General features: G+C 37.3%; 1 protein-coding gene across 2 annotated transcripts; it reads left to right on the plus strand.

Moving 5' to 3' along the window:
- The first annotated feature begins 1,722 nt into the window (after positions 1-1,722).
- On the plus strand, positions 1,723-27,408 carry TOP2A (DNA topoisomerase II alpha). 2 transcript variants are annotated; one of them, XM_059998705.1, is made up of 36 exons: positions 1,723-1,831; positions 2,699-2,854; positions 3,071-3,161; positions 3,576-3,639; positions 4,814-4,959; positions 5,153-5,250; positions 5,511-5,723; positions 6,066-6,239; positions 6,428-6,529; positions 6,644-6,781; positions 8,127-8,265; positions 9,280-9,437; positions 9,739-9,864; positions 10,508-10,618; positions 10,763-10,868; positions 10,960-11,069; positions 11,322-11,414; positions 11,823-11,937; positions 12,028-12,149; positions 13,366-13,514; positions 15,274-15,505; positions 15,694-15,828; positions 15,953-16,153; positions 16,331-16,526; positions 18,443-18,534; positions 18,638-18,802; positions 18,927-19,010; positions 19,890-20,072; positions 20,393-20,483; positions 23,621-23,773; positions 23,993-24,116; positions 24,233-24,276; positions 24,696-24,836; positions 25,275-25,474; positions 26,130-26,266; positions 26,522-27,408. In XM_059998705.1, the coding sequence occupies exons 1-35, from the start codon at positions 1,811-1,813 to the stop codon at positions 26,256-26,258; spliced, it is 4,602 nt and encodes a 1,533-aa protein (XP_059854688.1). In that variant the 5' UTR covers positions 1,723-1,810; the 3' UTR covers positions 26,259-26,266; positions 26,522-27,408. The 2 variants fall into 2 exon arrangements, with proteins under 2 accessions (XP_059854688.1, XP_059854687.1); XM_059998704.1 differs by having other exon boundaries at positions 26,130-27,408.
- The last annotated feature ends 284 nt before the right edge of the window (positions 27,409-27,692 follow it).

A 27,692-nucleotide genomic window follows, 5' to 3' on the forward strand; every position in this document is an offset into this window, starting at 1 on the left:
GTGATTTAACAATTGGTTGACCTGATTTCTTTTCGAAGGAAAAAAAGAGGGATTAAATCCACAAATTGTCATGCCAACCTAAGGAAAATCCCTGCTTCCTGATTCTGATTCTGTTAGTTTACTATTCTAAACACCTTATGTTTATGTTCTGTAATCCTCACACCACTCTGCGGTAACAGTTATTTTTCTTCTCTTTTTTGAGAGGAGGAAAAGAAAACACTGAGAAGCCTGCCTCCATCAAAACCACACGACTGGCAAATTGCTGAGTCGGGATTGAAACTAGGGGAATAATGATTGGAAGGAGGTGGTCCTGATGGGATTCGTAGTCACTCTAATTGTGCAGTTATTATTTTTTTTTTTTTTTTGGTCATTTTAACCTTGTGGATGGAGGAGGACAGAAGAAACCCATTCACACATTTAGACGTCAGAGTAAACACTTCGGTCTTTGGCATTTCCTCGTCAAATCTGGACTGCAGGGCTCAGGGAATTTAGATCAGAGGAGAGCAAAAGTAACAAGTACGAGGGCATCCTGCTGGCCGTCTGAGGGAAAAGTTATGGTCTTAGAATGGCCCCTAAACCATCCTCAACTCCTGAGGTGGTGACTATAAATTATTCCCTTTGATTGACCAGTCGCAGCCCCACGCCGCTCTTCCCCGGGGCCTGGAATGCTGCTCTCTCTTCTGTGTGGTCTCTCTATGCCCTTCTATTATACGAAAACCCACCAACTATACAGCTTTTGTTTCTTTAAAAATAAATTTGGGGGACTTCCCTAGTGGCGCAGTGGTTAAGAATCTGCCTGCCAATGCAGGGGGCATGGGTTCGAGCCCTGGTCCGGGACGATCCCACATGCCGCGGAGCAACTAAGCCCATGTGCCACAACTACTGAGCCTGCGCTCTAGAGACCGCAAGCCACAACTACTGAGCCCGGGTGCCACAACTACTGAAGCCCGCACGCCTAGAGCCCGTGCTCTGCAGCAAGAGAAGCCACCGAGCCTGCGCACTGCAACGAAGAGTAGCCCCCCCGCTCGCTGCAACTAGAGAAAGCCCATGCGTAGCAATGAAGACCCAACGCAGCCAAATAAATAAATAAATACATTTATTAAATAAATAAATAAAGTTGGGGGGTGTGGGGACGGAGTTTGAGGCAGACGCCAGAGCCTGTTCGCTGAACTGAACCAAATAACGGGGTGTCTGTCCAGAAAGCCGGCGCTGTTTCCTCAGGAAACGGAGCTAGGACTCCCGTTCTTCTCGCTAAAAAAAAAAAAAAAAAAAAAACCTCAGGATGGAGGACGGTTTTTAGATTTCGGTGGTCTGAAAGACGTTAGCAGCTCCTGAGGGATACATACCCTCTACTTTTCTCTTTTTACCCCAGCTCGGACCTCAGAAAAAACCCTCCCATTTCCACAGCGGATCGCCTCAGAGTTACACACGGAGAACAAGCCAGCCCCCGTCATTGGCTAGATTCCCTGTCCGTCTCTCGGCTACGATTCCGAGTGGTGCCTTTTGAATGTGTTCTAGTCCCGCTTCCCTTGTCTAATTGGCTCATTCGAACGGGCCCCCGGCCAACTCAGTCATTCATTGGTGGATATAAAAGGACAGCTCTGATTGGCTTTTCGGATCGGTGCCAGTGAGAGCGCCTCAGGGATTGGCTTACCTGGTTTGGGCGGGCTAGCGGAAAGCTCAAACCGGAGTGGAAGCGCTCTCTTAACCGACGAACGTCTGTGGAGAAGAGGTTTGCTCCGTGATTGTCTCAGTTTGCTCCGGCATAGTCGCTTGCAGGGTTCTCGAGCCGTCCTTCACGACCGTCACCATGGAGATGTCACCACTGCAGGTACGGCTCGCGGAAGGGTCGCGTCGCGGGGCCTCAACGCGGCCCGGCATCCCTTCGGCTGCCTGTGAGAGAGGGAGGCGTCTGGGCTGTGGTCCGGCAGAGGCTGACTGGGCGTCGGTGTTCCGCGTCGATCCGGGTCCCCTGGGCTCGGCGTGATCGCGAAGAGGCTGAAACCCCTTTCTCGTGCTAATAGCGAAGTATTATCGGCTAACCTGGCTTCTAGGGTGTGCAGTTGTGTTTTTACTGTGTCTAGGAGTTCACTTAGTCCTGGAGTAGATCGGTGGGATCATGGTCCGCGTGGGGCTTTAAGCGGCACAGACAGATGCTCTCCTCTTCTACCTGGGGCTGAAAATGGGATTGAACGCCCCTGACCTTGGAAGGTGCAGAGCAAGGCACAGGGTTCCCACTGTGCAGCCGGCAGCCCCGAGGTGCTCAAAATACATCCCTCCAGTGTTCAAAACGTTAACGTGCCCAAAGGATGGGACCCATAGCCTCGCAAACTGCTGCTGCTGCTGAATTAGAATCTATTATTTGCCTGGGACCTAGTAGGCACTCAGTAAATATGTGTGGAGTAGGTGAAAGAAGGGGGTGTATGCTATTGATGGCGTCTAACACGTAAAAATATTTCCATGTCAGATACACTTGGCAAAATAATACGTCAATTTAAACGGACGCCTGGGAACCTGGCTGCAGTAACTTAAACTGCCATGTTTGTACAAAACGATGTCAACTCCACTGATAACTACTAAAAGGTTGTGATTTCTTATAGTGTGTGTAAGCAGATCACTATGATAGGTGTTTTGTTTATGGTTTCTGATAAACCCGTGACTCAAAATACCTTCTCTTCAATTTTTAAAAAATTGTCAGCCTGTAGATGACAATATGCAAGTCAACAAAACAAAGAAAAATGAAGATGCTAAGAAAAGACTGTCTATTGAAAGAATCTATCAAAAGAAAACACAACTGGAACATATTCTGCTCCGCCCAGACACCTACATTGGCTCTGTGGAATCAGTGACCCAGGTAAAACCAAGCTAATTAAATGCAGTTCCTAAGTAGTTAAAATGTATACTTTTCCAGGTTAATTTTCCGTACTTCATTTACTTGGAGTGTCACTGGAACTGACCTAATCTATCATGTATGTTATCCTACTAATCCAGAAGACTTTACAGTAGTCATGATGGTAAAATAGAATAAATATATGGTCAAAGTAACCATATTTCTTTGCCTTATTTCCAGCAAATGTGGGTTTACGATGAAGATATTGGCATTAACTGTAGGGAAGTCACTTTTGTTCCTGGTTTGTACAAAATCTTTGATGAGATTCTAGGTGAGTGTATTCTTTTTTTTTTTTAAACATCTTTATTAGAATATAATTGCTTAACAATGTTGTGTTAGTTTCTGCTGTATAACAAAGTGAATCAGCTATATGCAGGTGAGTATATTCTTTAATACAAAGGTCCACTGGTCAGATCCTTTCTAAGAAGTATCATTCCTAGCAAACCCTCTGTAGCCAGAAATCCTATCCTTTCAAACAACAGTTGGCAAAGGTGAGGCAGTCTACTGGAATCTAGGAAGTTGACTTCTTTCCTAGAAACAGGCCTATGAATAAAAATTGCTAAATGAACCTCATTAATGATATTCCTGTGCTGCTTGAGATTTTTTTCTTTTTATGTCTTAGAGTTAAAGGATGTTTTTTAAAATACTTCAATTTTTTACCAATGTGTATTTTATCTTCTTTCAGTCAATGCTGCAGACAACAAACAAAGGGACCCCAAAATGTCTTGTATTAGAGTCACAATTGACCCGTAAGTCTCTTGCTTAGTCTTTTGTTTTTTATAGCTCATTGTTACTGTTAGTTGCATTTACTTTGATTTATAGTAAAGTTGGCTTTTTTTTAAATGGGAGTTTGCAAAAGTGCAGAAAGGTAGAAGGCTAAAATGAACAATCTATGATACCTACAATCTAGATCCAACAGTTATCAACACTTTGCCATATTTGCCCCATCTATATTTTTTCTGAATCATTTCAAAATAAATTACAGTCTTTATGACACTTCATCCCTAAATATTTTAGTAAGCATCTCCACTAACTGCTCTAAGTATTCTGGAGTCTATAGCTGTTAACTTTTTCTCATGATGCTATTCAAATAGTAAACCAGCAGGTGGTGATAGAGAATAATTTGATCTAACATTTCTGCTTATGAATGTCCCCCTTTGTGGGTAGTCAGGGTGTTGCTTCCCCTTGTTATTAGCCTGATGAGTTATAACATAAACTATACTTTAGACTCTTTTTGGGAAACGTGTTAATGATGTACTCAAATGCTCCTAAGGACTTGATATCATAGTCTTTTAAAAAATGTTAAGCTAGATTTAGTTAGTCTTTTTTGTAGATAATACTCAGTACTATTTGTAATAAGAACCATAGTTTGTTTCCGGTTATAACTAAAATATATTATCTTCTTAGAATTAAAATAACTAAGAGATAAGTAAGTCCAAATAAATTTTTAGCATTTTATTGGCGAGCAGGGAAGTTTACAGTTAATAATGTCCTTTCATATTTGTTTTGCAATGTACTTTGTTGGGTGGGAAAGCTAAGGGTGCTGGGACAGTACAGATGATCCCCTTAAAAGTGATATAATAATATTGTTTCCAAATTTTGTCCTTTTCTTTCCATTGGGCATAAATCATTTCCCTTTGTTTATCCTAACATTTTAAAATTTCCTATTTTTTCAATATTATCAGTGTCTGCTCAGGTGTTGGAAAAGAATTGATTTATTGTTTTTCTCTTGGCTCCTATTTCAGGAGTGTTAGGAACTAAGCATGCCGACGTTCAAAAGGTATTATATGAAAAAGCGTCATAAAGAAATTGAGACTTGTGAACTCATGTATTTTAGAGATAATAATATTTAAGTATTAAAAAATATTAAGCACTAATTTAACATCTGTTTTATAAAAATTTTTTTCACTCTTCTTTTCTTAGGGAGAATAATTTAATTAGTATATGGAATAATGGAAAAGGTATTCCTGTTGTTGAACACAAAGTTGAGAAGATGTATGTCCCAGCTCTCATCTTTGGACAGCTCCTAACTTCTAGTAACTATGATGATGAAGAAAAGAAAGTAACGGGTAGAGTATTGAGGAAAATAAAAAACATATTTGTTGCTGAAAAAAAATACATCTTTTAAATGACTGTCTGTGGCATAAAGGTTAAAAGCATGGAAGTAAATCTCTGTAATTGAATAACATTGCCAGTGATTAAGAAATAAAGCTGTTAATGAGATAAGAACAATTAAATAGTATTTTACCTTTATTTGCCCAGGTGGTCGAAATGGCTATGGAGCCAAATTGTGTAACATATTCAGTACCAAATTTACTGTGGAAACAGCCAGTAGAGAATACAAGAAAATGTTCAAACAGGCAAGTAAATAGGTATCTTGTGCCTTGATTATAAATTGTACTATAGCAATTTATATTGGTATTAATGGTTTGACATAATTTATAAGCTATTACATCATGGGAAATTATTCATAAACATATATTGGGGGGGTTGGGGGGGGTTTTGGTTTTTGTTTGTTTGGGAGGGTTTTTTTTTTAGGACTTGTAAATTTGCGTTATTTAGTTCTAGTTTGTGAGATTACTTGAATTTTTTCTCTCTCCTCTATTCTTTATTTCCATAGACATGGAGGGATAACATGGGGAGAGCTGGTGAGATGGAACTCAAGCCCTTTAGTGGAGAAGATTATACATGTATTACCTTCCACCCTGATTTGTCTAAGTTTAAAATGCAAAACCTAGACAAAGATATTGTTGCACTGATGGTTAGAAGAGCATATGATATTGCTGGATCCACTAAAGATGTCAAGGTCTTTCTCAATGGAAATAAGCTTCCAGTAAGTACTTTCCTGGGTGTGGGCAATGAGGGAATTGAGATCATTGTCAAAGGCAATGCTGATTTTTTTTTTCCATCCCATATATTTTTCTTAACCACTTCTCAAATATGTTCCTGTAAAGAAAACATTATGCTACATTTTTTTAAATCAGTTAGCTCATTTTAAGTTCACTAAAGTCTTTCTCAAAGAATCTCCTAAATAAATCCTTTTGTGTCTTTTAATGACCATCCTCTTATGCCCATCAGTGAACACCATTTCATTAGTTTTGAAAAATCTTTACAATCTACTTTTTAATTTACTTTAAATAAATTTTTCATACTATTATTTTTAATTCCTGTTTAGATAAAAGGATTCCGTAGCTATGTAGATATGTATCTGAAGGATAAGGTAGATGAAACTGGCAATGCACTGAAAATTATCCATGAACAAGTAAACCCCAGGTGGGAAGTGTGTTTAACAATGAGTGAAAAAGGCTTTCAGCAAATCAGCTTTGTCAACAGCATTGCTACTTCCAAGGTAATTTTATTTTTGAATTATTAATCATGATTTACCTTTACATATAAGTATTATTGTTTAAATTTATAAAATGAACTTGAATATTTGGCTACCTTGGCATAAAGGAAGCTAAATTAGATTTTTTTTAATGTTTTATTATTATAATTTTGAGGGTAATGAATTTACAGTTTGGTATTTTTCCTCATTAGGGTGGCAGACATGTTGATTATGTAGCTGATCAGATTGTGACTAAACTTGTTGATGTTGTGAAGAAAAAGAACAAGGGTGGTGTTGCAGTAAAAGCACATCAGGTATGATACTTTAACGCAGTGTTCTTTTTCTAAAGTCAAGAAAGAGGAGAAAGGCTATAAATAAAGCAAGGCATGAGTAAGTTTTTAGTGATTTATTATCAACTTTTACTGCAGGTAAAAAATCACATGTGGATTTTTGTGAACGCCTTAATTGAAAACCCAACCTTCGACTCCCAGACAAAAGAGAACATGACTTTACAAGTCAAGAGCTTTGGATCAACGTGCCCGTTGAGTGAAAAATTCATCAAAGCTGTGAGTACTTAGAGGAAAATAAAAAATAGAAGCACCTTCCTTTATTTTCCATTGCCCTTCTCAGCCCTGCAGAAATAAAGCTTCCTCCCACATGTCTTCTCACTCTGAAAAGGAAATAAAAAAACAACTCTTACCTCTTACCAGGTCTTACCAAGCCCTTAATCACCATCTATACACCATCTATATTTACCCATTACATGTCACCAGTTTAGATCACTACTGAATTTAACCCATCTAACTGCTTACCGAGCATTGAATGCCTAAAGTTGCTCTCAGTGGACACATCCAAAACTGAATTAGTTCTCTCCGTACTAACTGATCGCCATACAAGGAACTCCCCCACCCCCAGAAAACAAAACTATTTCCTGTTTTAGTCAAAGGCCCCAACTAACCACTAGGTTGCATAAATCTAAATCCAAATTCCTTAATTTGGCCTGCGAGACCCTGCCACTTCCAACCGCATCTCAGTGCCACTTTTCCTACATTATCTAAGCTTCACTTCTACTGGCTTTAAATTACTCAAAAGCAGAGTACTCTTCCCCTCCTTAGAGCTTTTTTCACATTTCAGGCAGAGGATTACTCTGCCTGAAATGCTTTACACTTGGCTATTTTAAGTCTTTTTTTTTAAAATATTTATTTATTTATTTATTTATGCATGCTGTGCCGGGTCTTAGTTGTGGCACGTGGGATCTTCATTGCAGCATGCGGAATCTTTAGTTGCAGCATGCGGACTTCTTAGGTGCGGCATGCAGACTCTAGATGCAGCATGTATGCAGGATCTAGTTCCCTGACCAGGGATCGAACCCAAGGCCCCTGCATTGGGAGCACAGAGTCTTACCCAGTGGACCAAAGGGAAGTCCCCAACTACTTTAGGTCTTAAATGTCATTTCCTCAGGAAAGCTTTTACTTTCTACTTCTTTCCCTAAGTTTGTTCCCATATAACACTGGACATGCATTACTATATATAACATGCTTTTCACTTATCTGTAACACCTGTCACACTTGTAATTTCTCATTTTATTTCTGTCTTCCTTGTAGTAAACTAAACTCCTTGAGGACAAGGGCCATGTCTAATTTGTTTTAACCAATAGATCTCCACATGCAGCTCAGTGCCTGGCACAATATAAGTATGTAGTCAATAAATATTTATTGAATGAATGAACCCAAAGGAAGCAGCTCCCTCAGTAGTGGTAACCTGAGGCAGGAAGATGTGCCACCCTCTATCCAGACATTACTTTTCTACCTCTTTTCATCTTTGAATTCTTTTTATTTTTGTGTGAGCTCATTTGTACTCCAGATTTCTGACAGAACTCTTCTTCCCTAACATGAATCCTCTCATTTTCAGGCAATTGGCTGTGGTATTGTAGAAAGCATACTAAACTGGGTGAAATTTAAGGCCCAAGTCCAGTTAAACAAGAAGTGTTCAGCTGTAAAACATAACAGAATCAAAGGAATTCCCAAACTTGATGATGCCAATGATGCAGGTACACATTTAATCATGTTTCCAAACTTTAAATCTTGAAGTTCAGTTATTTGTTTTATTCATTAACAGCATACTGTGGGTATTTTTCCCTTGACACTTAATACTCAATGGAATATTTGTACTTTGTTAAAAATCAACCAGTTCCCTGTTATTGAACACTTGGGTCATTTCAATTTTTAGCTGTTAAAAGTAGTGTTGAGATGATTATTTGGGGGTATAAAACAAGAATGTTTATACAGTAATCTATTACCTAATGTAGAGGAGAAAAAAGTCTTCTCAACCTTCTTAGGTTCCTGGCTATCTCTGAAAATTAAACTGACAAAGACAGATTAACAGGAAAAAAGCATGTGAATTTATTTAATATGATTTTTTGTGACACCAGAAAATTGTAAGGAAATGCAGACTCAAAGAAATGGTTAAACCTAAGTGGTTTTATGCTAGTTTTGATGAAGAGTGGAAAGTTGTGGAAAGATATGATAGGATAATGATTATGAGCTAAGTATAGTAAACTTGGGGAAACTTAGCAAGGCCTTTTCATTCAGATTCTTCTTGGTGACCCTCAATCTTGGATTAGAATATTCCTTTCCACCAGGTATAAAGAGGGCATCTCCTCATGAGGGTCTTACGACATGCTTCAGGGGCGAAGTTTAACGGGGAGGTCAGGAGATCTTTCTGCTTCTACCATTTTCTCAAAATTCCGTCAGCTTAAGGTATTCAGTATGCCAAGGTGCCATATTTTGGGGTAGCATGTCTTAAACCTCATCACCAACAAATATATTAAATGTAATATGATTAAATGAATGTTTAGCAACAGTATAATTGTCATGAGAAATTAGTCTAAGAAACTTAAGACTTTATTACAAACTTAAGCTAAACTATGGATCTAATTACTTACCTCCATTTGACTCCTCAGCCAACTTGTTATGAATTGTAAATTATTTGTGTTTTATCACATGTCTGAGTTAGTATATTTGAGGTTGAACTAAATGTGCTAATATTAATTTGTTTATTTTAGGAGGCCGAAACTCCACTGAGTGTACACTTATCCTGACAGAGGGAGACTCAGCTAAAACTTTGGCTGTCTCAGGCCTTGGTGTGGTTGGGAGAGACAAGTACGGGGTTTTCCCTCTTAGAGGAAAAATGCTTAATGTTCGAGAAGCTTCTCATAAACAGGTAGAATATATAAAAACTATCTTCAGAATCTAAATCTAATTTTATAATGCAGGACTTCATGCTTGTATTTCATTCCTTTATTGGGCATTTTGAAATACACCTTGGATATTTTTTTGTTATTTTAGGAAATTGGGTACACTATAGCATATCTTAACAGATCTTTCTGACTTACTGACATATAGGCTAGTAACTCAAAATACTGGAGTTCAAGAAAACCCAAGCAACATATACTGTTGTAATTCTTTGTTCTTTTAAAGTTTATAAACAAAATAGTACATTTTTGGCTATACATCCATTTCAGATAATGGAAAATGCTGAAATTAACAATATAATCAAGATTGTGGGTCTTCAGTACAAGAAAAACTATGAAGATGAAGATTCATTGAAGACTCTGCGTTATGGGAAGATAATGATTATGACAGATCAGGTCAGATTTGTTATCAAATATTTTAAATTTTTAAATTTTATTTATTTATTTATTTTTAGCTGTGTTGGGTCTTCATTGCTGTGTGCTGGCTTTCTCTAGTTGCAGCAAGCAGGGGCTACTCTTCGTTGCAGTGCACAGGCTTCTCATTGCGTTGGCTTCTCTTGTTGCGGAGCACGGGCTCTAGGCATGCGGGCTTCAGTAGTTGTGGCACACGGGCTCAGTAGTTGTGGCGCACGGGCTTAGTTGCTCCGCGGCATGTGGGATCTTCCAGGACCAGTGTTCGAACCCGTGTCCCCTGCATTGGCAGGCGGATTCTTAACCACTGTATCACCAGGGAAGCCCGATAGCAAATATTTTAGATTGTTAACCTAAATTAAACACATCTTATTGTTGCATTGCTTTTCTGCCATGAAAGGAAATTACTTAACTGGAGCTTTGTTCATTATTTTTAATCCACATCTAATAAGATATATTATGTTTGTATTTTATGTATATTACATATATAAGTTAAGTGAGTCTGAATTTGAATAGCCTTTTTTTTAATCCCCATAGAAAAAATTTTGAGAAATTACCAGTAAGTCGATCATAATCTTTTTAGTTTCTAAACAATTCTTTTGTGTTTTGGCTTTCCAAATATTTCTAGGACCAAGACGGTTCCCATATCAAAGGCTTGCTGATTAATTTTATCCATCATAACTGGCCCTCTCTTCTGCACCATCGTTTTCTGGAGGAATTTATCACTCCCATTGTAAAGGTATACTAATTTCTAAGATACCATAATGGATATTTTAAGGCCCTACTCCTCAACCCTGGATACGCATATAACCCCAGTGATGTATGATGGTATGCAGGGGACCCAGAAGTGTGGAAAGCCACAGCAATGTGTTTTTTACCTCAGGTGTCTAAAAACAAGCAAGAAGTGGCATTCTATAGCCTTCCTGAGTTTGAAGAATGGAAGAATTCTACGCCAAATCATAAAAAATGGAAAGTCAAGTATTACAAAGGTTTGAAATGAAACTCACATAGAACTTCTCATTTTGTTATATACCATTGTACAATATTATATGGAGTAACTTGGTGTTCTTGGTTTTGTAGGTTTGGGCACCAGCACATCAAAAGAAGCTAAAGAGTACTTTGCAGATATGAAAAGACATCGTATCCAATTCAAATATTCAGGTCCTGAAGATGATGCTGCAATCAGCCTGGTGAGTTTGAGTGTATTTCATACATACCTTCTAGTTTTAGAAATCAATGCTTCAACTAGTCAATTGAAACATTTAAATTTTCATATAATAAAATGTTTTATAAAATAGATTGTTTTTAGTAAGCATATCCCAAAGAAAGGAGCCAGATATTTTAGAAACTGAGTTTTTGTTGTTTATTTGTTAACTTTTTATAGAAGAAATATTTTGGAACCATTCGTGCCAGTGACATCTTTTTCATCTTCTAATTTGTAGGCCTTTAGCAAAAAACAGATAGATGATCGAAAGGAATGGTTAACTCATTTCATGGAAGATAGAAGGCAACGAAAGTTACTTGGCCTTCCTGAGGTAAAAAAATGTTAAATATATCTCACAAAATGTACTATTTATTACCTTTAGAATTGACATTATAGCAAATTAAAGTTACTGAATAATAAGTACCTCAGTTAAAAAGTTAATGGATAACTATTTATAAATATCCTTATTCTTATTTAGACTGCTGCATAAATGTATTGGACCTGAAAGAAACTACAGAGTCAATGCACTTTTTTCCTGATTGTGCAGCACTTAAATTTATTTTGTCTTTAAAACATATAAAATACTTCATAATTCTTTGCTTTTGAGGGAGTTAACAATTATCATAGAAGTGATAATGCTAACATGTGTCTTTGTTTTATTTTTGGATTAAGCATTGTTAAGACCAGTGATATTTTTTATTTTAAACTAGATCATGTAATACTCTCTTTGGTTCCTCAGGATTACTTATATGGGCAAACTACCACATATCTGACATATAATGACTTCATAAATAAGGAACTTATCCTGTTCTCAAATTCTGATAATGAGAGGTCTATCCCATCTATGGTGGATGGTGAGTTCTGTTTTTATCATAAGATGGGAATCAATGCCCTGAAATGGTTAATTTGAGGATATTAATATTTGCACTTCTTTCATTTTAAAGGTTTGAAGCCAGGTCAGAGAAAGGTTTTGTTTACATGTTTCAAACGGAATGACAAGCGAGAGGTGAAGGTTGCCCAGTTAGCTGGGTCAGTAGCTGAGATGTCCTCTTATCATCATGGTGAGGTAAACACATAATCTATAATGTTTCCAGAAAGCATTATAGCAGAAATACCTGCAAAGTCATTCTCCAAACAGTTGATGAAAGTATAAGCTATACATCCATAGTAGAGAACAATGTGGTGAAATATATCAAACTATAAAATTGCGTATTTTTTGACCTAACAAATCTGTTTATAAAAATAATGTTCCTATAAGGATACTATAGTAGATCAAAAGATATGCAAGGATCTGTGTTCAAAGAGATTTAGTGATGTTTGCTATAACTTTGTTATGCCAAAATTTAGACATGGAAAGTGTCCATCAATTGGAAAATTATTATAAATTATGACACATCTATGAATGGAATCAGTGATATAACTTAAGTAAATCTATATGTACTAACATTGAAGAATGTCCATGTTCTATTGTCAGGTGAGGGAAAAGAAAAAAGAGGCAGAATAATACTTAAAGGAAGGATATACTCCAAATTGTTAACTTTGGTTATCACTGGGAATTGGAAAGGGCAACTTTCCAATTTTTCATATATGTCTAAATTGTTTGACTTTATATCAATACAAACATACACCTGTTCATTTTTTATTTCGAAATTGCTTTTTTTGCATTTATTATGTAAAACAGTTTTAAAGAATTAGATTGCCTATAAGTTTCTAGAACTTTAAAGGTAATGATTGTCTTGCTTGTTGCTTCAGTCAAAATATAGCAGGTACTCAATAAGTGTTCACATAATAAACATTTGTTGAATGCTTAGCATGTACCAAGTATACAAAGATAAATCATACATGTTCTCTACCTTTAAGGTATAATCACAGTTTAACCAGAGGGTTATATCTCACACACACACACACACACACACACACACACACACACACAAACACACACACCCCCTACAGAATAGTGATACATGCTAGAATAGAAATGAGCAAAGTGTTTCACACAAAGGAGGAAATATTTCATTCTGCTGAGGGTGAATAGAGGAGCTATACCTTCAAGGTTGAGTAGGACTTGATAGAAATTACTGGAAGGCAAGATCCCTGAACTTGGAGCCAGAATTCTTAGGTTTAGGGTACTACTCCTGCCATGTATTTATCTGGGAAAAGCCAATAAATATCTACACTTCATAAAACCTTACAGGATTATAGTGAACACACTCATGATAACAAACATGTTATTATCGAGAGACTACAGATTAGATTAATGAATCTTTTCCCCCCACCCACAGATGTCACTAATGATGACCATTATCAATTTGGCTCAGAACTTTGTGGGTAGCAATAATCTGAACCTCTTGCAGCCCATTGGTCAGTTTGGTACCAGGCTGCATGGTGGCAAGGATTCTGCTAGTCCTCGATACATCTTCACAATGCTCAGGTGGGTATGCTTCCGATTTTTTTGTGAATTGCCATTCCAATTTTGAAGTATTGTGAGATTTAGTTGACCAAAAATAGAAAAATCCAGTTAATCGGAAAATAGATTTTTGATGCAGATGCTTGGATTATTAATTGCTTAAAACTAGCTCTTTAAAGTTTAACTATGCTACTCTTTGCAATGAGTAGAAAGTCAAAATTCTATTTCAGTTTGATAGCTTAGCCTTTGTATCCCTTAGAAGTATTGTTTCCTTGCCAAACCATAAATGTTTTTACTCCCATTTCTTTTATTTTATTCTTTTTCTCCATATAGAGCTGTGGTTCTCAACCAGGGTAGATTTTACCCTTCAGGGGACATGTGGCAATGTCTGGAGACATTTTTGATTGTCATGACTAGGGAGCCATGCCACTGGCATCTAGTGAGCAGAGACCAGGGATATTGCTAAACACTCTGTAATGCACAGGGCGGCACCCCCACGGCAAAGAACAAAGATGGCAGTAGTGCCAAGGTTGGGAAACCCTGTAGAGTTTGAGCCGGAGTAAAGAAGAACTTGATTCTTCTTAAATACCACAAGTTGAAATTTTACTTCCTTTACAAGTCTATGGAAAGTACATTATGAGTAGTCAGTTTTCACCTGTCATCTTATTCAACTTTTCAACAGCATAGGGTACGGTAATCACTCCATCCTTGAAAGTCTTCTTTCATTATTTGTCCTCCAAGACACCAGACTGTTGGTTCTCCTCCCTATTAGTCTTCACTGGGTCATTCTCATCTTCCCAACCTCCAAATACTGGCCTGCCCTAGGGCTCCTTCATCAGACCTCTTTCCACTAACTATACTGCCTTCCCATCCATGGATGGTACCTCGTACATCCAGTCTCATAGCTCCAGCCCTACCCTCTAAATTTCATGTCCCCTCTCAACATTTACCACCTGGATGTCTAATAAGTATCTCAAACGTTAAATTCAAAACCATATCCTTAGTCCCTTTCTCAGTAAATGGAAAGCCATCCTTCTAATTCTCAGGCTCAAAATTTGGAGTTACCTTTGACTCCTTTTCTCCACACTTGCATCCCTGTGGGCTCCACATTGGAAAAATACTAAGCCACCCCATTCATTATATTCATACAGACTATTATAGTCTACCATTCTTCTTTCTTTTGGTAGCCAGTTGATTTTTTTAAAATAGGTTACTCTGGTTCAGAACCTTCCAACTTCTTCCTTCAGAGAAAAACTAAAGCCCTATTTTAGCAAACCAGACCCTATATGATATGTGCTCCCACTCCCCATGTCTTTTGATTCCATCTCCTACTATCTCTGCTTCAAACACACCTGGCCTCTTTGCCTATAGTCAAACATGCCTTCAGGGCCTCTGACTTACTGGTCCCTCTGCTTGCAGTACTCTTTCTCTCAGTTTCTTCTCTGCTCAAATGTTATCCTATCAGAAAGTGCTTACCATTCCTTAGCATCCCCTCAATCAATCTTAGCTACTTTATTTTTCTATTTAGCATTTACCATACCGCCTGACAAAATGCCTGTACTAGAATATCTCCCTGTACTGAGCTCCTTAAAGACTGAGGCTTTATATCTGCAGTGCCTGGCATGTAGAAAGTACTCAATAAATAATATTGGTAAATGAATATTAGTCAGCAAGTAAAGCCAAAGTAATTTTCATGTATATATCTGAGATAACTTATGTTCTTTCCGTGAAAGTTGTGTCAAAGCCAATATTTTTCTAAAATAACATTCTTTGTTTTCTTTAGCCCTTTGGCTCGGTTGTTATTTCCACCAAAAGATGATCACACGTTAAGGTTTTTATATGATGACAACCAACGTGTTGAGCCTGAATGGTACATTCCTATTATACCCATGGTGCTGATAAATGGCGCTGAAGGAATTGGTACTGGGTGGTCCTGCAAAATCCCCAACTTTGATGTTCGTGAAGTTGTGAATAACATCAGACGTTTGATGGATGGAGAAGAACCTTTGCCAATGGTAACTATTCTGTGGTACTAGGAACCTTATTAGTTTTCTTCTGGTTTCAATTCAGCAGTTGATATGGTTAAAGAAGACACAAATAGAAAATTTATTTCATGCTTAATGTTAGATTTATTGTTTAATGCTGTTGGGATTTGTTTTAGTATCACATTTAGAAAATATTCTTTTTTAAAATACTAATTTAGCTTCCAAGTTACAAGAACTTCAAGGGCACTGTTGAAGAGCTGGCTCCAAATCAATATGTGATTAGTGGTGAAATGTCTATTCTTAATTCTACAACCATTGAAATCTCAGAGCTTCCCATCAGAACATGGACCCAGGTAAGTAATTATGGGTTTCTTTTTTGATTTTTGTGATAGGGGAAACATTTTTTATACTGATGTTTGTTGAATATTCAGGAGCCTATGTTTGAGAAACTTACAAAAGGATTATTTCTTTCTTTAGACATATAAAGAACAGGTTCTAGAACCCATGTTGAATGGCACTGAGAAGACACCCCCTCTGATAACAGATTATAGGGAATACCACACAGACACCACTGTGAAGTTTGTTGTGAAGATGACTGAAGAAAAACTGGCAGAGGCAGAGAGAGTTGGACTACACAAAGTCTTCAAACTCCAAACTAGTCTCACATGCAACTCTATGGTATGTCTTGTTTCATGAGAAATATGTATGTTTCCATTTATATTAAGATTAATATCAATTTTAAAAGGATATCTTAGGCTACTTTTACAGTTTCAAAGGATAAAGTCATTTCTCTAAAACGATTAAAGTTTAGCCAATTTATCTGTTGTTGACTCCAATCTTGTTTTTCTTTTCTAGGTGCTTTTTGACCACGTAGGCTGTTTAAAGAAATACGACACAGTGTTGGATATTCTAAGAGACTTCTTTGAACTCAGGCTTAAATATTATGGATTAAGAAAAGAATGGCTTCTGGGAATGCTTGGCGCTGAATCTGCTAAACTGAATAATCAGGCTCGCTTTATCTTAGAGAAAATAGATGGCAAAATAATCATTGGTATGTTTTTGGAACAATAACTTCCTGTACTAAAATTACTATCGTACCTCACTTCCTTTAAACATTTTTGGTGAGAGGGATGATGGAGAGGGCGGGCAAAATCCGTTTATTTCCACTGGTTACACGCACAGGTATTTCTTTCAAATACCTAAATTAGCATTTATAGTTTAAAAGAGATAGCTTTTCCTAGATTGAGCGTCGTGAGAAATCAAGATTTAGTTAACATTTAGACAGGAAGAGAACAGAGAGCTAGAAGAGGTCCCTGTGTAAACTGATTGATAAAGAGCAGAGATAAGTCTGATAGAAAAACAAAAAAAGGAAGGAGGATTTTAAATGGCTTATATTATAAGTAAATGGTATACTCAAGACTGAAAGTCATGTCTAAGGGAATTTTTTTAAGACATTCTAGAAGCAACTAAATCAGAGTTTAAGTAACCAGGAAGAAAACAGTTTTGACTAAAGCTGGAGGGTTGAAAGAAATGGCTCAGCTCTGGCCAGAGTAAACTAGAAAAGCCAGGTAACTATGGGTTGTAGTAGCAAGTCCCAAAACATGACAACACAAGTTACCAGTGATCACAGGATCATTTTCTGATGGTGCATGAAAATGTTTAACTTAGTAGTTACATGTTCATTTTCATGGATATTTTAAAATACAATAACGATGGCATATCAGTCCCCTAATTTCACAGATGATATTGCTTAAGACAAAGCTAAAATAAGTAATATTGGATATGACTCAAGGAAAAATAAAAAGTAAAAAGTATTTAGTTGACTGGAATTTAGGAAATACTAGAGACTATCCAGTCTTCTTGAGGAGTAAATATAGAGGGCCTAAAAGTGTGACCTATATCAAGTTAATTGATGAAAGGTGGTACTCAAAACCTCACTCTATTATAACTAGTAACTCTCAGTGTCCCTCAAAGTCTAACAAATTGACTGCAGTAAACTTTGGGAGAGGGGTGCTATAGAAAAAAGGGAACAAATGCATTATAGGGGACTATAATCAAGAGAAATCAATGTCTGAATGAGTGGCACTAAAAACTTGCCCACTCGGGTGTTGAAATTAAAAGACCAGGGAGGAGACTCCCCTGGTGGCGCAGTGGTTAAGAATCCTCCTGCCGGGCTTCCCTGGTGGCGCAGTGGTTGAGAGTCCACCTGCCGATGCAGGGGACACGGGTTCGTGCCCCGGTCCTGGTAGATCCCACATGCCACCGAGCGGCTGGGCCTGTGAGCCATGGCCGCTGAGCCTGCGCGTCCAGAGCCTGTGCTCCGCAACGGGAGAGGCTCCTGCCAATGCAGGGGACGTGGTTTCAAGCCCTGGTCCGGGAAGATCCCACATGCCACGGAGCAACTAAGCCCGTGCGCCACAACTACTGAGCCTGCGCTCTAGAGCTCGCAAGCCACAACTCCTGAGCCTGCGTGCCACAACTACTGAAGCCCGCGTGCCTAGAGCCCGTGCTCCGCAACAAGAGAAGCCACCGCAATGAGAAGCCTGCGCACCGCAACGAAGAGTAGCCCTGGCTCGCCGCAACTAGAGAAAGCCCATGAGCAGCAGTGAAGACCCAACACAGCCAAAAATAAATAATAAATAAATAAATTTTAAAAATAAATAAATAAATAGAAGACCAGGGGATATAATTGAGGTCAATATTTATCAGAAATAAAGGTTTTGATTGTCTTGTTATTCAAGTTATGATTAAGTCACTACCTCATATATGATTTGACTGCTCCCTTGTGGTAATTTACATTTGTCAGTGGTTTAGGAGCAGACTTGACTATCCACCAGGATGTACAAATTTATGCAAGAAGACAGTTTAATCTCCAGTTTTAATCTTTTCACTTAATATGGTAAAACCTTATCCCTTTCCTAAAATATTGCTCAAAACTACTATCTCTGTTCACATTTGTTTAAACAGAAAACAAGCCTAAGAAAGAATTAATTAAAGTTCTGATTCAAAGAGGTTATGATTCGGATCCTGTGAAGGCTTGGAAAGAAGCCCAGCAAAAGGTAACTTCTTGGTTAGCATTTTCTGTCTTATTAAAGACTATGTATAGTCTAATGTCTATGTTTCACATTTCCTATTAAAGCTACATTTTAATTTCTCCTTTAGGTTGCAGATGAAGAAGAAAATGAAGAGAGTGACAATGAAAAGGAAACTGAAAAGAGTGACTCTGTAACAGATTCTGGACCAACCTTCAACTACCTTCTTGATATGCCTCTTTGGTATCTAACCAAGGAAAAGAAAGATGAACTGTGCAGACTAAGAAATGAAAAAGTGAGTTGTTGATGGATAGTACATGTTGCTTGGTTGTATTCCAATGGTGAAAGTAAATTGTGTGCTTTGGGAAAATGCTGTTTATGCACATAAATTAACTTAATTTTCTGACTATCTTATGAAGGAGCAAGAGCTAGAAACATTAAAGAGAAAGAGTCCATCAGATTTGTGGAAAGAAGACTTGGCTGCTTTTGTTGAAGAGCTGGAGGTATGTAGTTTATAATGCCTGTGTTAGAATTTTTATTAATGAAATAATGTATTCTAGCAATATACCTCTTTGTCAAGAAATTTCACAATTGGCAATAGAAAGAATATAGGAGGCATGGAGATACATTCCAAGATAACACATAAAATAACATTGTTAGAAACTAGTTAGAATAAAGTAAATGGTGCCAAGAAACATACTACCTAAAAGTTTTTGGACAAAGAGGGGAAAGGGCAGGAGTTGATTTTTCACCTATTGGGACTGAGAAGATAAAGAGAATTCAAACACGGAAGAAAACGAGCCCAGTCCCTCAAGTAAACCTGAAAGGACAAAAATAGTTTCCTTCAGGGCTAGCTAATCAGTAGTTTCAGGAGATCCTCTGTTACCAAAATTGCTAATGTGGTTTGTTCTCCAGTATTATCTTAACATAAGAAAAAGTATTTCATAAATTAAGATAAAAGGCCTAACATGTAGATTTATATTATTGTACTTCAGTTTGGATGTCCAGCTTGTAATCAGTTGATTGGATAAATGTATATTACTGGAATCACATCCTTTCTTATTTCTTGAGTTTACAAAGTATGCCTTAATATTGGTGGTATACTTGATAGAACAGCTTATCACAAATTTATGTTAAGATGTAACAAATTGAAATCAGTTTAACCGTTGCCTTTTATTCTGTCCCTATAAAGTGGCATCGATGCTGTAATGTCTTTGTTAGCTTATAAACTTGCTTTCTTTTTTTTTTTTCTTACATCTTTATTGGAGTATAATTGGTTTGCAATGGTGTGTTAGTTTCTGCTTTATAACAAAGTGAATCAGTTATACATATGTTCCCATATCTCTTCCCTAAACTTGCTTTTTTATATCAACCTTTTGTAGGCTGTTGAAGCAAAGGAGAAACAAGATGAACAAATAGGACTTCCTGGGAAAGGTGGGAAAGCAAAGGGGAAAAAAACACAAAGGGCAGAAGTTTTGCCTTCTCCATGTGGAAAAAGAGTCATCCCCCAAGTGACCATAGAGATGAAAGCAGAGGCAGAAAAGAAAATTAAAAAAAAAATTAAGGTAATACTCTTGAAAGCATTATACATAAAACACTTTAAGTATTTTTCCACTTAAAATTGAACTAATCATAAAACTTCTAATCCCGTACTCAGGAATTTATCAACTAATCATAACTTTCCTTTCTTATGAGCCTGATTTTTTTAATGTTTAAGTATCTTGAAAAAGTCATACCCATACCCTTTTTTATTCAGAGCTCTTAGCCAAAATACAAAGAAAAAAAAAATCACTCTTTGACAGATATATATTTGTATATTTGACCTTATATTATTCCAAATAATAAACGGGCAGAACTTAACCATTTTTGTCTTGCTGTCTTTTAGAATGAAAATACTGAAGGAAGCTCTCGAGAGGATGGGATGGAAATAGAAGGCCTAAAACAGAGATTAGAAAAGAAACAGAAAATAGAACCAGGTATTAAAACATTTTAAGGAAAATCATATAGAGTTGAGACTAAATTATGTTTGTTACCTAGTACGTTCCATATAGATGTTCAAAAGTTCTTATTGAGGTACATGAAGAAGGGCTATATCTGAAGTATACTTGAACTTCCCTAACATTGTCCTTGGGATTTGATTTATTTTAGAAGAGATCATTTTGTAATGAAATACTTTGTTGGGATCTAAAGAAAGTGTTCAGTTTATTAGATTTCACTTTCTAGCCAGTTATGAGGTTTTAATATATGTAATATATTCATATGTAAAGCTTCTTGAGGACAGTCACCATATCTTAGTCATGTTGTTTTATCCCTAGAGTTCAACACCATGCCTGGGATATACTTAACACTCACTCGGTAAATTAAATAGAAGTAAAAATTCTGTTAACCATTTGATTATGCCTTTACTGAATATCTACTTTTTTCTAACTTCTTCATTGAGATATTCACATACCAAATTCACTCATTTAAAGTGTACCATTCAGTGGTTTTAGTATACTCAGTTTTAGAACAGTTTCTTGTCCTGGAAAGAAACACTGTACGCAATTACTGGTCACCCCCCATTTTCTCCCAACTCCCCCTCCCTCTAGGCAACCACCAATTTACTTTCTGTGTCTAGATTGCCTATTCTGGACATTTCCTATGAATGGAATCATATAATATGTTCTTCTGTGGCTGGCTTCTTCACTTAGCATGTTTTCAAGGATCATTCATGTAGTAACATGTATCAATACTTCATTCTATTTTGTTGCCAAATAGTTTTTCATTGTATGAATATACCACATTATATTTATTTGTTCGCCAGCTGCTAGATATTTGAATTGTTTCCACTTTGGGGCTTTTATATTTCTTTGGCGAAATGTCTATTCAGATCCTTTGCCCATTTTTTAATTGGGTTATTTATCTTTTTATTGTTGAGTTAGTTGTAAGAGTTCTTTATATTCCAGATGCCAGACCTTTATCAGATATATGATTCTCAAATATTTTCTGCCAGCCTGTGGATTATCTTTTCATTTTCTTGATGGTGTCCTTTGAAGCACAAGTTTTTAATTTTGATGAAGTCTAATTTATCTTTTTTTCTTTTGTTGCTCATGTTTTTGGTGTCATATCTAATCTTTTGCCAAATCCAAGGTCATTAAGATTTACCCCTAGGGTATTCCCTGGCAGTCTGGTGGTTAGGACTCCGTGCTTTCATTGCTATGGGCCCGGGTTCAATCCCTAGTTGGGGAACTAAGATCCCACAAGCTGTGCGGCATGGCGAAAAAGAAGAAAAGAAAACATTTACCCCTTATCTTCTTCTAAGAGTTTTTAGTTTTAGCTCTTACATTTAGGTAATTTTGAATTAAGTTGTATATGGCATAAGGAAGGGGTCAACTTCATTCTTTTGCATGTGGATATCCAGTTGACCCAGCACCATATATTGAAAAACCTTCTTCCCTGTTGAATTGTCTTCACCATTGCCAAAAATCTATTGACCATAAATATTAAGGTTTATTTAAGGATTCTTAACTATTCCATTGATTGATGTATATGTCTATCCTTGAGTATCTACTTTTGATAGATAACGTTCAGTTCTGTGGGGAATACAAAGATGAATAAAATAATTGGAAACATCTTAGTATTAAAAAGAAGTAATAAAAGTATGTTGTGTGTGCTGTGTTGTGGAAAATTATATATTGGCCTTATAATACAGCACATATTTAACTTTAAACCTACCTAGCAATCAATTAGCATATAAAAGCAGTGAATCAGATAAGTATTTTGAACATTCACGTTTCCCATCACTATCTCAAGTCTTGTGAGGACACAAGAAGTGGGGAAGCATGGCGCTTACCCTCAAGAGGTTTATCAGGAAAGAAAGGTAAAGCAGTACATACTAGCCATTGTAGGGATTTAGAGAAAGGTGAGATCAGTGTGGGTACATGTAGATTGCAGAGGCTTTGTGAAAGAGGTAAAACTTGGTTTAGAGTCTTAAAGATTGGGTGAGATTTAGGTATTCTAGACTGGGAGAAGGCAAATGGACATATAATATGCATGGGACGATGAGAAGGCCCCTTAACAGAGTGGAAAATAGTAGAAAATAGTTAAACCAGATTATGGAGAGTTAGAAAACCAGGTTGTTGGAGGAGGGTGGATAAGATTAGATTCAACTAGGAGATATGAAATAGGTAGGTGTATGAAGGAAGAATATGAAGAAAGGACTAAGTCAGATCAATAAGGAGTCTGTCCTTATCTTTGGGCCTAGATGAGGGAAATAAATAGCAAAGGATTGGTATGGGAGACATTTGAGGAAAAGAATTAACAAGACTTAGTGACTTTAAACCTCCTTAACTCAGCCATTAAATGCTCCTCGAGGTTCGGGCCCAGCCATTCTGTTCCCTTTGAGCTGTTTCCCTCGCCTTGACTTCAGCAGTAACCTTCTGTTGATCTTGCATCTGTTCTTGTGCCTTTCCCATCTCCACACTACAGTCTGAGAGAACTCTAAAATGCAAATCTGGTCATATTGATTCCCTGTTTAAAACAAAATCCTTAGCAAGACCAGCCACTCTCTTGGGACTTCCCCGGTGGTCCAGTAGTTAGACTCCGCCTTCCAATGCAGGCGGCGGCGCAGGTTCGATCCCTGGTCGGTCAGGGAACTAAGGTCCCACATGCCGCGGGGTGCAGCCAAAGACTTTTAAAAAAAGACCAGCCACTCTCCCTCTGACTTCTGCTTTCCAGCCATAATGGATTTCTTTCAGTTTCCTAAGTGCACTATGTTTTCTCACAGGGCTTTGTACATGTTATTTCCTAAACTGGAATGTTTTGTCATCCAACTCCCTTCAACTAGTAAACTTAAGCATCTCTTTCTTGGAAAACCCTCTTATTTATATACATATGCATACATACTACATGCCCTATGTAAACATATATACCATGTGGGATTATTATTATATATGGGATTAGATAACCAAACTATAAGCTCCACAGAAAGGGGAACTATGTCCTTTTCTGTTCACCATTCTATTCCCAGTACTAGCACAGAGTTCAATAAATATTTGAAGGATGGATGGATGATAGATGGAGAAAAGTGAGTCAAAGAATATGTAAACATGGTTAATTCCTATCTCCCTTCCAGGTACCAAGACAAAGAAACAAACTACATTGCCATTTAAACCAGTCAAGAAAGCCAAAAAGAGAAACCCCTGGTCTGATTCGGAATCAGATATAGACAGTAACGAAAGTAATTTTGATGTCCCTCCCCGAGAAAAAGAGCCACGGAGAGCAGCAAGTAAGGAAGAGTGAAGATTTGAATGGGCAATCTATTTCAAGGCACATAATCCCAGAAATTGTTATATCTTAGAGCAGTAATTACATTTTTGAGAAACTAAAACATCTTTTAGAAGATTAAACTGAAGCTTATATCTTCAGGAAATGTTATATTAATCTGTGGATTAAATATTTCTCCTGTTATCCTCTTTGATTCTTTGTATATGTATATTTTTAACAGCAAAAACCAAATTCACAATGGATTTGGATTCAGATGAAGATTTCTCAGATTTTGATGAAAACACTCAAGATGAAGATCGTGTCCCATCAGATGCTAGTCCACCTAGGACCACAACTTCCCCAAAGTAAGTATCCTCTCTAATAGGGATTTTATCATGATTGTTTTTAATAGCTGATGATATATTCTTTGTTGACACATTTAGAATTGGTCATCAGGATTTTTTTATTATTATTATTCTAGACATACTAACAAAGAACTGAAGCCACAGAAAAGTGCCACATCAGGTATGTTAAGTAAAAATAGTGAGATGTCTGCTTTATTGGAGCACTCAGGTCCACCCGGCTTCTAACCCGGCCTACATTATCCAAGTCCTGTCTTTGAAAATAAATGTGGGTTCTTGTTAGCATTACATTGATATTGTTCATTAGGTTTAGTTTTGCACATAAATAGGTTCTACATTTAAACTAAATGTACTAAAAGTAATCATTTGCTTGCCAGGTACTATGCTAGGTGCTAGAGATACAAAAACTTATTGTTTGCTCATGAAGAACTCAGTAATTAGAACAGAGTTACAAAAGCGTGTTTGAAATATTCCAGGAAAGTCACAGACTTTGTGTTTAAATAGAAATTCAGAGCAGGGACAAAAGCAGTAAACAGATTTTCATGTATTGCTTATATGTATTATTTTCCTTTCCATTTGAAGTAACGGACCTTAACGCTGATGATGCCAAGGATAATGTACCACCTCCTCCAAGCTCTCCTGCTGCTGATTTCCCAGCTGTAACTAAAACCACAAACCCTGTTCCTAAAAAGAACGTGACAGTGAAGAAGACGGCAGCAAAAAGTGAGCCTCAGTCTTTGAGATGGGTTAATATTGGGATTAGCTACTGGCTGCCACAAGTCAGCTTCAATTTTTATTCCCCAAATTTACTATATTGAAATTAAGCCTTTACCAACTGAAAACAAATCTTTAGATCTTCATAATCAAAATTGCTAGTCAAAAGGTTTAAAAATAGCATGTTTCTCAAAATGCCAGGTGTTAGTTAGCTCATTTCTATGACAGGGATGGGAGTTAGAAACAGTTGCAAATGTTTAACATGAAGCATATACCTACAAAAAAATCATATGCTTAAGAATACTTTGATTCTCTAATGCATTTCATCTCTGTTAGGTTGTCTTTTCCTATGTTAAGTATAAGCAGTCAACAGGTTGCTAAAGAAGGTTCACTGTGGGAACAATTCAGCTAAGAGTGTCCCTGACAAATTCCTGTGTTCACTTGCAGGTCAGTCTTCCACCTCTACTACAGGGGCCAAAAAAAGGGCTGCACCAAAAGGAACCAAAAAGGATCCAGACTTGGATTCTGATGTCTCTAAAAAGCCTAATCCCCCCAAAACCAAGAGTCACCGCAAAAGGAAGCCGTCCACTTCTGATGATTCCGACTCTAATTTTGAGAAAATGATTTCTAAAGCAGTCACAAGCAAGGTATTTATCCTAGTCAGTCCTTTTGCTGTAGGTATTTTGAAGCACATAACCAAGCTTTGCTCCTAATAATTTGGCACATTTTTAAGGAAATAAATTTAAATCCCATAGTCCGTTAGCCTTTTACTCTATGTAGTTTAGTTGTAAAAAAGTTAAATATGCCACTAATTAGTCAATGAGAGAGTTGCCTTCAGTCTATTTCTTTCCTTCTTTCTATTTTTTTTTAAAAATTTATTTATTTATTTTTGGCCCCGTTGGGTCTTCATTGCTGCACGTGGGCTTTCTCTAGTTGCCGCGAGCAGGGTCTACTCTTCGTCGTAGTACGCGGGCTTCTCACTGTGGTTCTCTTTTGGAGCACGGGCTCTAGGCACGCAGGCTTCAGTAGTCGTGGCACGCGGGCTCTAGAGCGTAGGCTCAGTAGTTGCGGTGCACGGGCTTTGTTGCTCTGAGGCATGTGGGATCTTCCCGGACCAGGGCTCGAACCTGTGTCCCCTGCATTGGCAGGCGGATTCCCTGTGCCACCAGGGAAGTCCCAATTTCTTACTACTCCTTAGAAGGTGGAAAACTCCTTGAGTTGTAGTCTGTTGATATATTTTTTGCATCGAAATTCTGCTGTCAGGTTGACATTGTACAAACTACTTGGGCTTTTCTCTTTTAGAAACCCAAGGAGGACAGTGATGACTTCCACCTGGACTTAGACTCAGCTGTGGCTTCTCGGGCAAAATCGGGACGGACAAAGAAACCTATAAAGTACCTCGAAGAATCAGATGAAGATGATCTGTTTTAAAATGTGAGGTGATTATTTTAAGTAATTGTCTTATTGAGCTCAAGACTGGTTTTAAATTTATGTGAATCTCTCAGTTTCTTCCCCTCTGAATTTAGTTTGGGGAAGGTAGTTTTAATTCAGAACCATCAAAGTGAAGTAGAGCCCAAGTGTCCCTTATCTTTATATAATACTGTCTAAGTAGTGACCATCTCGTGGGATTGTTTTTTCTCTGCTTTGTATATGTATTGAGTCTGTTTTCTTTTGTCCTTTAAATCTGATTTTAGGTTCTTCTGGGCTCTAGAGGCAGTTGTGTGGTCACTTCAGCATAATGTAGTTTGACCACTCATTAAGCTAAAATTGGAGCACTTTGACATAAAAGTTTCTACTCTGCCTACTTTCTGAAAATATGAGATACAGCATGATGAGTTTCTCTGTTTTATCTTAGTTTCATAGATAATTTTCCATCAGATAGAACTTTATGTAGTTCCAGTACCAAATACTTCTCGCTCAGCCTTTTATGTGCTGAATTTTTAAGCAGTGAAAAATTGTTCATATTCTTCATATCTTTTTGAATGAGCTGAAGAAAAACACCATGGCTGTGTCTCTATAACCTCAACACAGTCAATTAGATGAAGAAAGTTAGACCCTAAGTTGAGATTATCTCAACTCTTGACTTGTCCCCTCTGGCTGCCTGTGAGTCTGAATCTCCCAAGGAACAAATTTCTAGGAGGCACTAGATTGCAGAAGAGTCGGGGACAGCATTCTCTCACAGATCTTATATATTATATTGATGCCATACTCAGCAGCGAGCTGTTACATCCAGTTTGAGGAAATCTCCATAATTTTCAACTTGTAAACTTTTTAAGACCTTCCTGCATTCGTTATATGTGTGTGAGTTGAGTGGTGTTATCAATGTTTTTCGTAACTATTTACTATGTTTTCTCTATTTAGCTTAATTCCAACAATTTTGTGCTTTAATAAAATGTTGTAGATATTGCAACCCGTGATTGTTGCCCATTTTCCCCCTGCACTACACTCTTTTCCTTAGTCTAAAATATATCCTTCTTCACTCTTCACTGTAAAATGGTTTTGAGAACTATTCTGATCATTTTCTGATGTGCCTGCTCCTGGCCATAGTGATAGTTCTGAGGGAGAGGCACCATGACCTAACTGGGGCCAACCAGGTTTATTCCTGAGATTTTTAAACGTGGGAGCTAAATTCACCTCTTCCACAATCAAAAGGCATTGGCCCTACATCAATAAATAACTTTAAATATAAACTTATTTTTTTAAATGATTCCCTACTTTAACAATATTTTGATAAACTAGTCAACTGCTTGATGATATCAATAAGTTATATTGGGGCAACTGGCTAATCATTTAGGGGAAAAAAATTTAGAAAAATCTAACCCCTTCCTCCCATCTTACCAGAAAGTTAAGTTCAAATAGACTTTT

This window comes from Delphinus delphis, chromosome 19 (assembly GCF_949987515.2).
Source record: "Delphinus delphis chromosome 19, mDelDel1.2, whole genome shotgun sequence".
Lineage (NCBI taxonomy): Eukaryota > Metazoa > Chordata > Mammalia > Artiodactyla > Delphinidae > Delphinus > Delphinus delphis.

Bases quoted from the DNA above. Each gene is read 5' to 3' on its own strand.
- TOP2A (XM_059998704.1), top strand. From the start codon at position 1,811: ATGGAGATGTCACCACTGCAG. The intron at 9,865-10,507 runs GTCAGATTTGTT...AAATATTTCTAG, and splicing joins TAATGATTATGACAGATCAG to GACCAAGACGGTTCCCATAT. The intron at 11,070-11,321 runs GTGAGTTTGAGT...TCTAATTTGTAG, and splicing joins ATGATGCTGCAATCAGCCTG to GCCTTTAGCAAAAAACAGAT.